The sequence below is a fragment of the Rhinolophus ferrumequinum genome, chromosome 16, assembly GCF_004115265.2.
Source record: "Rhinolophus ferrumequinum isolate MPI-CBG mRhiFer1 chromosome 16, mRhiFer1_v1.p, whole genome shotgun sequence".
Lineage (NCBI taxonomy): Eukaryota > Metazoa > Chordata > Mammalia > Chiroptera > Rhinolophidae > Rhinolophus > Rhinolophus ferrumequinum.
The window spans coordinates 5,388,788-5,401,167 of NC_046299.1; the positions used below are offsets into that span (position 1 = coordinate 5,388,788).

The 12,380-nt window shown below is 42.2% G+C and overlaps 1 protein-coding gene across 3 annotated transcripts in view; it reads right to left on the minus strand.

Moving 5' to 3' along the window:
• EDRF1 (erythroid differentiation regulatory factor 1) overlaps positions 1 to 12,380 on the minus strand; it is a 35,718-nt gene that overhangs the window by 2,799 nt on the left and 20,539 nt on the right. For all 3 annotated transcript variants that reach the window (XM_033130771.1, XM_033130768.1, XM_033130770.1), the window contains 7 exons: positions 11,094 to 11,312; positions 9,206 to 9,429; positions 7,079 to 7,237; positions 6,765 to 6,914; positions 4,673 to 4,826; positions 1,863 to 1,978; positions 862 to 1,013 (listed from right to left, as the gene is read on the minus strand). In XM_033130771.1, the coding sequence (XP_032986662.1) occupies positions 862 to 1,013; positions 1,863 to 1,978; positions 4,673 to 4,826; positions 6,765 to 6,914; positions 7,079 to 7,237; positions 9,206 to 9,429; positions 11,094 to 11,312 (1,174 nt within the window). The remainder of the gene's footprint in view (positions 1 to 861; positions 1,014 to 1,862; positions 1,979 to 4,672; positions 4,827 to 6,764; positions 6,915 to 7,078; positions 7,238 to 9,205; positions 9,430 to 11,093; positions 11,313 to 12,380) is intronic.

The window sequence follows — 12,380 nt, forward strand, 5'->3', positions numbered from 1 at the left end:
TCAGTGAAACAGGAGAGAAAGTCACTGACCTGGTAACTGATATTTCTCTATGTTTTGAAACCTGTCAACGTATCAATCGGATCAACACAAGTATCACATTTAATACGTTTTTTTACTTAATAAACCTTGAAAAATTAACACCAATTAGCTAAATAGTATCATGCACAAAAACTTCAGATTAGAATTTTTTTCGGCAGAATATTAAAAACCTGAACAAACAGGTTATAGGACCCACCACTAAAATCAAAATTACCTAGGTCATATATACGACTTAGGATTATACAAGATATTATAAGACTGAACTATTTGCCTGTTAGCCCATTATTCCAGCCACTGATCTGTGAAAATCGTTGAACCACTGTGTTTCTCACATATCATATATTTATATTATAAAATTAACAAAAATTTACCCAGTACTGTTAAACAGGAAAAGCCATGAGTTTTTCAACTTTGTGTAACCACACACACTGTTTCCCTTGGCTTCTTCAAAAGACGCGTACTTGCTAATCGCCAAGGCCCTGCTGTGCACCAGGGACAGCACCGAGCTGTCCACACAGCGCCGAGCAGACGCGGACGACTAACAACGGGCCGACGAGAGGGCAGCATCGAACAACAGTGCCCCTCCCTTGGGCCACGGAGCAAACCTTGCAACCAAGAGGCATATTTCCCGTTAGGAAGCGCCATTTCTTTGTGTCCTTAAGTGGAGTCTACAGGAGGCTACCTGGGGAAGATTCTGGACTACCCACATCAGACAGGAGAGAACACAACCTAGCCTTCCACAGGCTCAGTACGGATTACCTACGTGCCTTCTACAGGCAACGTGCTGGGAGAGAAATTTCCACAAATAACAATTTGACTTACCTTGTTTTCTTCTTAGTTGAAGACAGCAGTTTGATGGACTGAAGGAGAAGGAATGACAACCGGGATTCAAATATACTGAGGAGTTTGATCACCTCTTCTCGATTCAGACTAGGAGAAGAATCAGCAACTGGTGTAGTCTCATCACTCTTAGGCTGAAACAACAAAAAGTTGTTTCATCACCTGAGTTCCCCGACAACTGCAGTTCACACTGAAGTGATGGAAGTGAGTTCATTAATCCAGTAAGCTTTAAACCAACAACAAACAAACAGCCAGCAAACCCAAGACCACTTTTTTTTTCAGAGACACCCCCTGCTGGCAGTGGGGTGGCTGTGATGAGGCCACCTCTTCCTCCTTCCTCCTCTGAGATCATTTTAAAACACTAAAACACAAAACAAAAATGTCTCACACTTACAGAGAAGAAACAATTCCTGAATAAAAACCTCCCTTCCAACATCAGAGGCTGAAGTAGCAAGATGGAAAGGGGTACGTTACAGGGTTTGACAAACCAGGGCCAGGAGAGGAGTAGGCTGGTGTCCATGGAGACTCGGGGAAGCTTCCAGAAGGTAGGTGAATGCTGGGATGCCCAGAAAACTAGAAAGACCTTCCCGACCGAAAAGCCTTACCTGCTCCCGGCAGTTTAGTAGAAATGATAAAAGAGGACACAGGCCTTTTCTTTCTCTAAACACACACACACACACACACACACACACACACACACACACACTCGCAAAGCAAAACTTAACAGGGACTATATTATTCCCAGTGCCTCACTAACCAAGGTCTATGTGGTTAAAGAAAAAAACTTACAAGATATACTTACATATTAAAAAAGAGAGTTAATAATAATTGCAACAAAATATAATACCTCACTGCTGTTTTTATGCAGAGCAGATGCACGTATGTGTGTTTATAAATACATACACATTCCATATGCTCACTCGATACATTCACCATTTAGCATAAGACACATAAAAACAAAGATAATTATTTTCTCCATTTACCTGGGCCAATTCCTCCACAAGCTCCTTTCTGATGAGCTGGAATGCATGTTTAGTTCTCACCATTATATCAAGAGCCCCAGATAGTGTTTTCAATTTTCCAACATTGCTATTCTGACCTAGAGTGTTAAGCACAAAATGATCATTCCTTTAATAAAGTCTAGACACCCATCCAACGTTAATGTACTAATGACAATTCTGATTTTTCAAGCACTGGAAAGGTAGCCACAAGAATCCCACCAAATCGAAATCCAGCTTTTGTTTAGTAATTATCCCTAGAGAAAAATATGAAGTCTAGACAAAGCAAGAAATACTAATTGTTTCCCTGCCTCCGCGTGTTCTGTTGGGGTGAGAACACAACTCATTTGGAGTAAGAGCCAGCGGTTAAGGGGCCATTCGGAAGGTCGCCCCACTATGTAGCGGCCACAGTAAACTGGTCATGTGTCCGAAGCACTGTTGTCAGTTGTCCTAACTGTAAAACACCCAGATCCATTTACTGTTAAAAGCGCGAGGTCAGACCAGCTGAGCCAGGTTTCATTTGATTCTAGGACCTGAGTAAAATTTCTGCAGTGGTCAGACACCACAAAGCACCTCTGTCCTGCTCTCTGGGAGCTTGTGTGCGCGCGAGAGAGAGGGAGAGAGAGAGGGAGAGAGGGAGAGAGGGAGAGAGGGAAAGAGAGGGAGAGAGGGAGAGAGGGAGAGAGGGGGAGAGGGGGAGAGTGGGAGAGGGGGAGAGGGGGAGAGAGGTGTGTGTAAGCTCCTTTGGGAGCTTACGCTAGCTGTGTGCGAGGTGGTGTGTGGCAGGGACTTAACCTGTTCAGAAAGACTTGGCCTTTGCCCTTGGCTCCCAGGATGTGATTGCTCAGCCCTTGGAATCCTGTCTGACAAGGTCTTTGTTGACCTGTGGGACCCTGGGCCTAACAATTGATTTATTGTGGGGGCTTTGGGCCCCACGACCTTCAGAAGGGCTGGATGGAGACAAAGGTCAGCCATGTGGCAGCCAGCCCTGTCTGTGGGTGTCCCAATAAAAACTGTGGACACCAAAGCGTGGGTGAGCTTCCGTGTGGGAAAAGCTCCGTGCATGTTGCCACTTATCACCGCTGGGGCATTTAGCACTGTCTGACTCCACGGGGAGAGGGCTACCAGCTTCTCAAGAAGTTTCGGGTTCAGAACTCTCCTGGACTGTGCCCCAGGTGCCTCCTCCCTTGGATGATTTTCTTTCTCTGTCACAAATGTAACTACGAGTGTAACACCCTTCAGTGAGCTCTGCCGAGTCCTTCTGTGAACTGTCAAACCTGTGGATGATTTTTGGGACCCCCAGACTTGTAGATGGTGTGAGACATAAAGTGGTCTTGGGGACCCCCCAACTCTTCAGAGGGGAATAACTGCTGCCTTCTTTCTTTATAGTATAAACTACCTATTATCTTAAAAATCAATAGAGGTCTATGATTTCACTGTAGATTTTGGCATCAGGAAGGCAAGCCATTGATTACATATGGAAATGCTACTGGGGCAGGGTGCAGATAGGAAAGACATTAGGAGATAAATTCGAGTCCTACTGTACTAGAGAAAAAAGGACTGGGTAAAATGAGACAGAATAAAGGTGCTGTACACTAGAGCACTGATTAACCTGGGCTAACAAATCTAGCTAACAAAACCCACCAAATATTCACATTACTTTTCTCAGGTACTTACAATATTAAATATTTTTTAAAAAGAGAATTAATCATACATACTTACCACCTTAGCAAATTGGTTCCCAGTATGTCTTTTGTATACAAAAGATGCCTGCTCACTTCAAGGAATTCAAACATGGCAGAAAATTCCAAGATGGAAATGAAAAAAGACCACCCAAAAACTACCCCAGAAAGAGCTGGTACTGTTCATCCCAGGGGACCACCCACACACCCAGCCAGGCATTATTACATATATACTGGCAAAAAGTTAACAAAAATGCTTTTAGTAAAAAGCATTTAAAAAACTGTTCTGAAAAGGTAATCCATTCTCACAATGTGTACAATTCAACTCGGTGAAAGCCCCCCAGATCCCCTCCCCAGAGGCAGCAATGTTGTCAGTTTCTCGTGCATCCTCCCAGGAATACTGAACAGAGAGTCATGTGTATGTTAACCATTATCTTTACTTAAGTTTTATAGAAGGAAACAACTGAAACGAAACCAAATGAATTGCAGTACTCTGAATACTGTTTGTTCCTTCCGTACAAGAGGCATTTCTCACAAGACTCCCCTGCAGAAGGGGAGCAGGCGTATGAGGTGAGACTCAGGGGAAGGGGGCCCATTCTGAGATGCAGACACCCTATTCCCTGCCGCGGAGACAATCAAGCAGCCTCACTGCCTCCCACCCTACCCTTCCTTTCACATCCTACCCACATACCTTGTTCAGGATCTGCCTGCTCTAGAACCACAATCCACAGAGCGGCCAGTATCGGCTGCACGCTTAAAGGGACCCACAGGACCACGACTCTTTTACCACTGCCTCTGCATTCCTAAGTTGTTCGTGAGGATTTAAATCTTTGTCCAAATGACTGTCATAATTTTTTTTTTCAAATAAGGGATCATAGGCTGTATTTCAATATTTCTAGTTATTGTACATAATCTAATCCATTTCTCTAAGTTGTAAAAAGCACTTCAGAAATGGTAGAGACTTCTCCTGGTCCCCACCAAAGACACTGACGCAGGGCCAATAAGCAAACAGTATTACTTACATCGCAGACAGAGCCCCTGGCCTGCCTCACTCTAAGGCAATCCCCCAGCAAGCAATGCGCACACACCTGAGAAGTGAAAAGTGAGACTTACTGGTCATCTGGAATTCTGCAAATGCTACTCTTTCTAGCTGTACTCTCAGCAGTTCACAGGGAGTGTCTTTCAGGAGCTGGAAGAACTTCACAGCTTTGCTGTAATGAAGGTCGGCCAGCACCCGGTGCTGTTTCCTGAGATGTTCATCACCCACCTAGGACCGGAGGTAGAGGAAACAAGTCCTGAGGCTGGGGTTTCCCAGCAGCAACCTCCTCCAGTCTCCACCTGCACCACTAACTGCTTCTTAGCGCTGCCGGTGTCCTGCAAGTCTTAGCGTTTTAGCCTTTACATGCAGATCTTGAGCCTACGTTCAGTTAAGCCGGCATACGGCGGGAGGCAGGAGTCCAACCCCATTCTGCATACGGGTACCCAGCCTCCCCAACACTATCTGCTGAAAAGACAGTGCCCCTCCACTGAACTGTCCTGGAACTCTGAAGCTTGCTTTTGCCTTGCGGGTATCAGGCCACATGGGCAGACTTGAATTTTGGTTGGGGGCCTCCTACGGGCAAGGCCAGCTCAAGGGGGAAAGAAGTGCTCCCCGACTAAACTGGAACTGAAAGAATAAGGGCAACCCGAAAGTAAACCCATGCCCCAAGGGACTGCAAGATACATCTTCTTGGTACTGAGCTGAGAAAGGGAAAACGACAAAAAGAACAGAAAACATCCCTGAGAAGCTTAAGCACAAGACTCCTGGCAGAAGCAAGGCAACCTCTCTGAAGGCAGGCAGCTTCTGCCTAGTCCTCAGATTGTTCTTAGAAATACATGCATCTGTCTGGGCACCAGGACTCATGTATAAATAAGACTGTTTACAGTATTTCTAGCAGCCTCAAACTGAAACAACACAGACTAGATAAATCGACTGTGATATGTTCATGTAATGACTATTACTGAACTGAGAAAATGAACAGTTATCTGCAGCAACCTGGAAGAATCTTGAAAAAACGAAGCCAATGAAAGGCAGTAAGCCACAGAAGAATATATACAGTATGATTAGTTCTATGAATTCACAAGCAAGTAAAATGTAAACATACCATTTAAGTGGTAAAACACAGAACAGGTATGTCTATCATGGAAAATCTAGGACAGTATTACTCCAGGTGGGCTTGGAGGAGACTCATCAGGGAAGGGTGAGATACGCGGGGGTTTCTTTTTGTTATCCTTTAAACTGTACACATGCATCACATACATTTTCTATGTGCTTATATATACACGAGGTGTGATCAAAAGATATGGTGAATGTTTAAATAAAAACAAATGTATTACAGTAAAAGACACATTGCCATTAATCCCCCTCAAAATACACCCCCTCACTTCGAACACACTTATCCCATCGTTCTTGCCACTTTCTGAAGCAGTTCTGGAAGTCCTCTTTCGTGTCTTTACTTCAGCCTCCATCATGACAACGCTCCGTGTCACACATCGCTTCTGGTAGGGCAATTTCTGTCAAATAAAAACATTACGATGTGTCCTCTTCCACCTTATTCACACCATCTCGCAATGTGTGACTTCTGGCTCTACCTCAAAGTCAAAATGACTATGAAAGGTAAACGTTTTGAATCAATTCAGGACACTGAGGCAGCCACGACAGCGCAACTAAAGGCACTCATGAAAAGAGGACTTCCAAGACTGCTTTAGAAAGTGGCAAGAACGATGGCATAAGTGTGTTTGAAGTGAGGGGGAGTATTTTGAGGGGGATTAATGGCAATGTGTCTTTTACTGTAATACATCTTTTTTATTTAAACATTCACTGTAGTTTTTTATCACACCTCACATATGCTTTATTTCACAATAAAAAGTTTAAAAGCTGGGAGTAAGTACTTTAAAATTAACACAAAACCATTCCTATAAAGCCTAATGATATTTTTAAAGATCAAAATAATACACCTAGGCAAATATATAATTTTGCAAACTAAGACCCAATCAATTATAGTAGAGAAAAATACACGGCATAAGCAAGAGGGGAATAATCCCAGTTTTTCTAAAGTAGCTAAGAGAGTAGATGGCATTTAAAAATGTATGTTGAAATGTAACACAAGTACCCAGAACACTTTTAAATGGACTCGGCATTGCACCTATATTTGAAAGGCGGTACCTGATTCCTCAGACAACTGTGGTACATGGATGCCAGCCTGTGATGGATGGTAGCAGCTCGATACTGGCAAAGAGGCTGCCGGGAAGACACCGAGTCCACGTCGCAGTGTTTCAAGGACTTCATCATAGCCTCACTGACTTCTTTTTCAATCTATTTTTTGTTGAGTGGGAGGGAAATGAAAAAAAGGCAGTGTATAATCTTCCATAAGAAGTTTAAAAACATTTAAATACCACATGTCAAGGCAAAGATGCTCAGTCACATAAGGGAATACGTCAAGTTGCAGACTTCCTTTATAACCCAGCAAACATCATCACCTGCTCCTGAGCCTTTCTAGATAACGGAGCATAATCTTGCTGTAGCGTTGCCATAGTAAAGTAAGTGGTGGACAGCTCCCAGTTCACCGAGTCCCAGACAGTGGGGTGTATGTCTCGTGTTCCCAATGACCTCAGAGCTTTCAAATAGTAATCGACGGCCTGTGGGGGAGGAAAAACCCAGTTCTGACTCAGTTTAAACAAACGCCATTACCACAGTAAGAGGAAACATGCTTCAGTGTCACTCAGATGTTAATTTGGCTTGAGGAGAATTTACAGAAAGACAATGTTAGGAGGAAAGGAAAAGAGTAAACGAGTGACACTATTTCCATGAGGTAAGTTACGTAAAGTGGACTTGCACCACCCGCCCCATTTCCATCTCAGGTCTACAGTAAGCCTTAGTGCTTTCTGCCTCACGGCGATGAATGAGGATGCACGGTCTTCCTTTGTTTTTTTCCCTTTCTAAATGAACATTACAGTTTAGATAATAACTAGAAAATATAATTTGATGATTCTAAGGATAAAAATTTGCCAGATTTGACTGTAAAAAGAAGCAACTCCTCCCACTTTTGCCAACCCCATTCTGAAACACATGGTCACTAAATATAGTAAATTGAACCACACTTAATTCCATCACCCAGCAATAACTTCCACATTTCTTGTGTGTACTTATCCACTCTTTCTTCTGTGTATATGTAAACTTCAAAAAAAGAAAAACAAAAACAAGGTCTTTTACTTTACAATTTACCATGCCATGAACATTCTTCACCAAAGTAAATTTACACAGCGTTGAAGTACAGGTTTCGCCCACTATCTGAAAGTACAGCGTTCCTATGAAATCTTTCATAAGCCGAAATGGTGTAAATCGAAGAAGCAATTACCATTAATATGGAAAAATTCTTGTGTTCCCAGACCCCAAATTCAACGCATGCACATTTCTTTTTTTTTTTTATTCGCCACGATCAAAACACCTAATTATGTCCAGTTTTATGCTAAGCGTTAACACCCTTTAGAAGCTCTTAGGCTTTACTGATACTTTAAGATGCATCTTGGTAACAGATACACAAAATAAACTGAAATAAAGCACAGATGCTCAGACGCAGTTCACAGCTGTGGCAGCCTGATACTGAGATGCTGCGTGGTTCCCGGAAAGGAGTTTGCAGCGGCCACTCTGCTCTCTCTGCTCGGGCATGTGCACTGCCTCTATACTGGCTGCAAAACACATGCTGAGCACTACTGTCGCTTTTCTTCGTAAAATGAAAAATTCTCTTCAGATTTCCTTTGCTTAGCAAAAACAGGCTCTCATGTGGGCTTTTTATAAAAGCCAAGTGACTTTTGTAAAAGCCAACTTTCAAAAAGGGGGGGATCCCTGCACTCGATTAAATCCATGCTCTTGTTTTCTGTGCCCTCTCCAACACTGGAGGGCAACACTCGCCAAAAAATATTTGGTGACTTTGATGTATAAACACAAGAATCTCCATTTTTAAATTCCATAAAAATTTAAATTTTGAAAATTTTCTTACATATTAACCTTTTTTACATGTATGAATTTTTTGTTCAAGGTCATTTGTCCTTTTTTCTGTTGGGGCAGTTTATTTTCAATGATTTTTAACTGTCCTTTATATAGCAAGATTTTTTGAACTCTGATGTCATGTATGCTATAAATACTTCCCCTAGATTGTGTTTTTTTTTCCATTTTGCTTTCTGTTGTACACTTTAAAAACTTTATTGTTATACATTTAAATGTATCCATCTTTTACTCTGTGATTTCTGCTTCCTGTGTTATGCAGGCAAATTTCTTCCCCATCCCATCAAGTGGACTTCTTCCTGTATTTTCTTCTGGTAGTTTCACTGCTGCATGTCCATCTTTAACCCACTTGACATTTACTCTGGTTAGGCCAACACAATTTCCTGACTACTCATCTGTTCCCTACCAATTCAATACGCCATCTTCAATACCACATTGCTAGTTTTCTCAGGCCAGTTTCCAAGTGTCTTAATAATTTGTCTGGTTCTGTGCCTCACCCCCGTTTTCGTTATTTTAGTTTTGTAGTATTTTAGGAGAGCAATGGTAAAGGTAATGACAATGAGGAAGAGCGGCTGAGGGCCAGGGTATAACAGACGCATTACCTTATTATAGTACAAGCCTTCTTCTGGTGAAAATTCACGTTTAAACTCGTCGCCCGCACCACAGTGGGCCTGCGCACAGATCCGCATGAGTCTTCCCGTGTTACACAGTAAAAGGGCAGCATTTGTGGCATCATCAATTGACTCAAAGTTGTGAATTCCTTTTTCAAAACAAGAAAAGCTTTTCTTCCACAACTGTTGCTCTGCAGTAGACACACTTTTGCTCACTTCATTAAGAAAAAAACAAGAATTGCGTCAGTAGACATGATAGACATCAGTCTCTTGATGTGGTCGGAGGATGGCAGGACAGCACGCCTAGTGGAGAGCTAGCCCCTGGGATCCACTGCAGTGCACTGCTCTCATCCACCCCCAAATTCATGGTGAGGCCCTCACCCTGACAGGACTGTATCTGGAAATACGGCCTTTAAAGAAGTAATTAAGATTAAATGAGGGGGCCCCCCAACCCAACACATCCGACGCTCTTATGACAGAGGCAGACACCAGGGACACCCACTGAAAAAAGAGCAGGCGAGGACACAGTGAGAAGGTGGACGTCTGCGAGCCAAGAACAGAGGCCTCAGCGAAATCCAATTGCTGGCACCTTGGTTTTGGACTTCCCGCTTCCAGATTCTGAGAAGTAAATTTCTGTGTGGACGCCATCCAATCTGTGGTTTTATGTTACAGCAGCCGAGCAGGCTGATACAACACTCAAACACAGCCCCCTTCCACATTAATTGGCTGATGTGACAGCAAGCAAATACAAACATCTGGGCAAAGCACTATTTCATACAGGTTCAAAAGACGTAGTCCCCGAGTTTTAAGAGGCACAGTCTGTTTCACCTAATTCTCCTAGGGTTCTGACTATTACTTTTCATACTGCTTCACTGACTTCCTTCTCCAGAAGCGCCTCAAATGCACGGGTTCATATATCTCAATAAAAAAGATACAAATTAAAAAGAAAAATAATTTTTTTTAAAAGCACAGGTTCTCCCACTAGCAATGAACTCTTTGTATCCCTAATGTCAAGCATAGTTCCTAGATCAACAGGCACATAATAACTTATTCAGCCTACCTGCCATCCTCAGTTCTAGCTCAGCCCCTCTCCTTTCTCATATGTCCACCTTTGTATTTTCATCCATTCTCATGGCTTCAACTATCACGCCTCTACGGATGGTTCCTAACCTATGTTTTGGAACCTGAGTAGCTCTAAGCACACATTTCTAACTGACTACTTAAACCAGACTTTTCACTCACATGTGCACAGGTATTTCAAACTCAGCATGGGCCCAGCTGAATCCATCACCTCTGCCCCAATGACAATACCACTTGCCACCACTCTAAATATTCACTGGACCTTACATCTCTGGCTCCTTCCTAATGCTGCCGACTCAGTCTGGACAGCCCTCCCTTTCCCATACTCGTATCTACCTGCTGACATCCTACTTACCACGTACCGATCTGCTCAAACTACATCTTCCCAAAAGCCTCTAAGAACTCCACAATGTCAATAAATGTCTCCTTTCCCCACTCCTCTACTGTACAGCATTTATATTTATAGAATTCTTCAGAGATGTATATTCACACCTGGTTTCCTGACTCAGAGGGGAACTATGTTTTAGCCATTATATATCCCGCACACTGCCTAGCACAGGCTGCTGTCCAATTCACTTCTGACTTCATCAGATGGAGGACACTAAAATGATGAATCTCAAGGGAAAAAATGTTTTTTCCTAACTTTATTTTTTGGAAATTTAAGAATTAAGATTTTTTAACAGAGCACCCCTTTTATGATATAACATCAAGTGCCTCAGTTCTTTGCATGAACCGTGGAAATTAACGTGATTTTCTAATAGAACAGGCAATACAGTGAGGACACCAAAGAGATACTCACCCACTCTCTCACTCTGTAATGCAGCAGCCTGATTCATATAAAACACACCGATTTCATTTCTGACGTTACCCATTCTCTTCAGGACTTGTACATAGTGTTCTGGGTTTTGGCTTTTTAAGTTACTAAATTGCAAGATTTCATGAGCAGCCTCATAACACTTACAACTAACTGAGAGCTGACTTTCTAAGTCTGTAGACAAATCAGTTGCCCATGCAAATCCTTAAAAGAAAAAAAGAAGGAAACATCGGCATGAATCATGTAAACCCTTCTTGCTTAGTATCTAAGGAATCTTATATTCTTGAGACAATAAAATCAATGCAACATAGTAGAGACACACTAAGATTCAATCAGTACAATTAAAAATGTTAAGTTTCAAAGTAAAGATCTCTTAGTGTATGTAGAAAACTGCAACTTCTTAGGACATTACTATCTGAGTAAAATAAATATTTTCCTGCCTAAAAATATCAAACAATTCCCATGACCTGGATTTTACCAGGTGTGTGTTTACTGGTATCAAGACTGAAAAGTTGCCCACTGATATAGAGCAAACCACTTTTTGTTTTTAATTAATGAAGCTGGTTCCTGAAACAAAGCTCTGTTTGCTACTGTTATGTATATTATAGTTTGCCGGTGTAAGTTTGACTCACTAAAGAAGCTGCTAGGTAAACTCTCAAAGACTTAAATATGCCATCTAGTGGGGACTGGAGTACACTTAGGTGCAAAGCTCAAAATTCAAGGGGAAACAAGGTAGCACTCTTGCTAATAACACTCAAATATATCACTCTCACAAAGAAGTATTTAAATGAAATTAATATGATGGGAGTAGTAAAAACACGGAGAATTTTCTCGTCATGTCTATTAAAATGAGAAACATAGAAGAAGAAAAGGGGAAGAAATAGGACAAAAAAAGAGAAATAATACACTTTCCCCAATGTACTTCTCTAGATGTTAACTGTCCAAAACTTTTTGGATGGTGGATATCAAATGATATAAACAACGTAAGGGTATAATAAAATAACTGCACGATACTTTTATTACCTAACTTGCAGTATGCTTGTAACACTGTACCCGCCGACAGGCAGGGACCCTGCTACTGTGGACTAACTTCTCCTACGTCCCAGTTTTAACATGTGACAACTCCAAAAAGATGGTACGTTCAGCAAGACAGCCATGACTAAGTCTAAGAAGCGATGAGCCTGTTATCTGAGCACGCAGGAATCATCCACTTTCACCACCTGTTACTCGTTTGTAGAAGGAGACCGTGGTGCTTGGCTGACTACGAGGGTG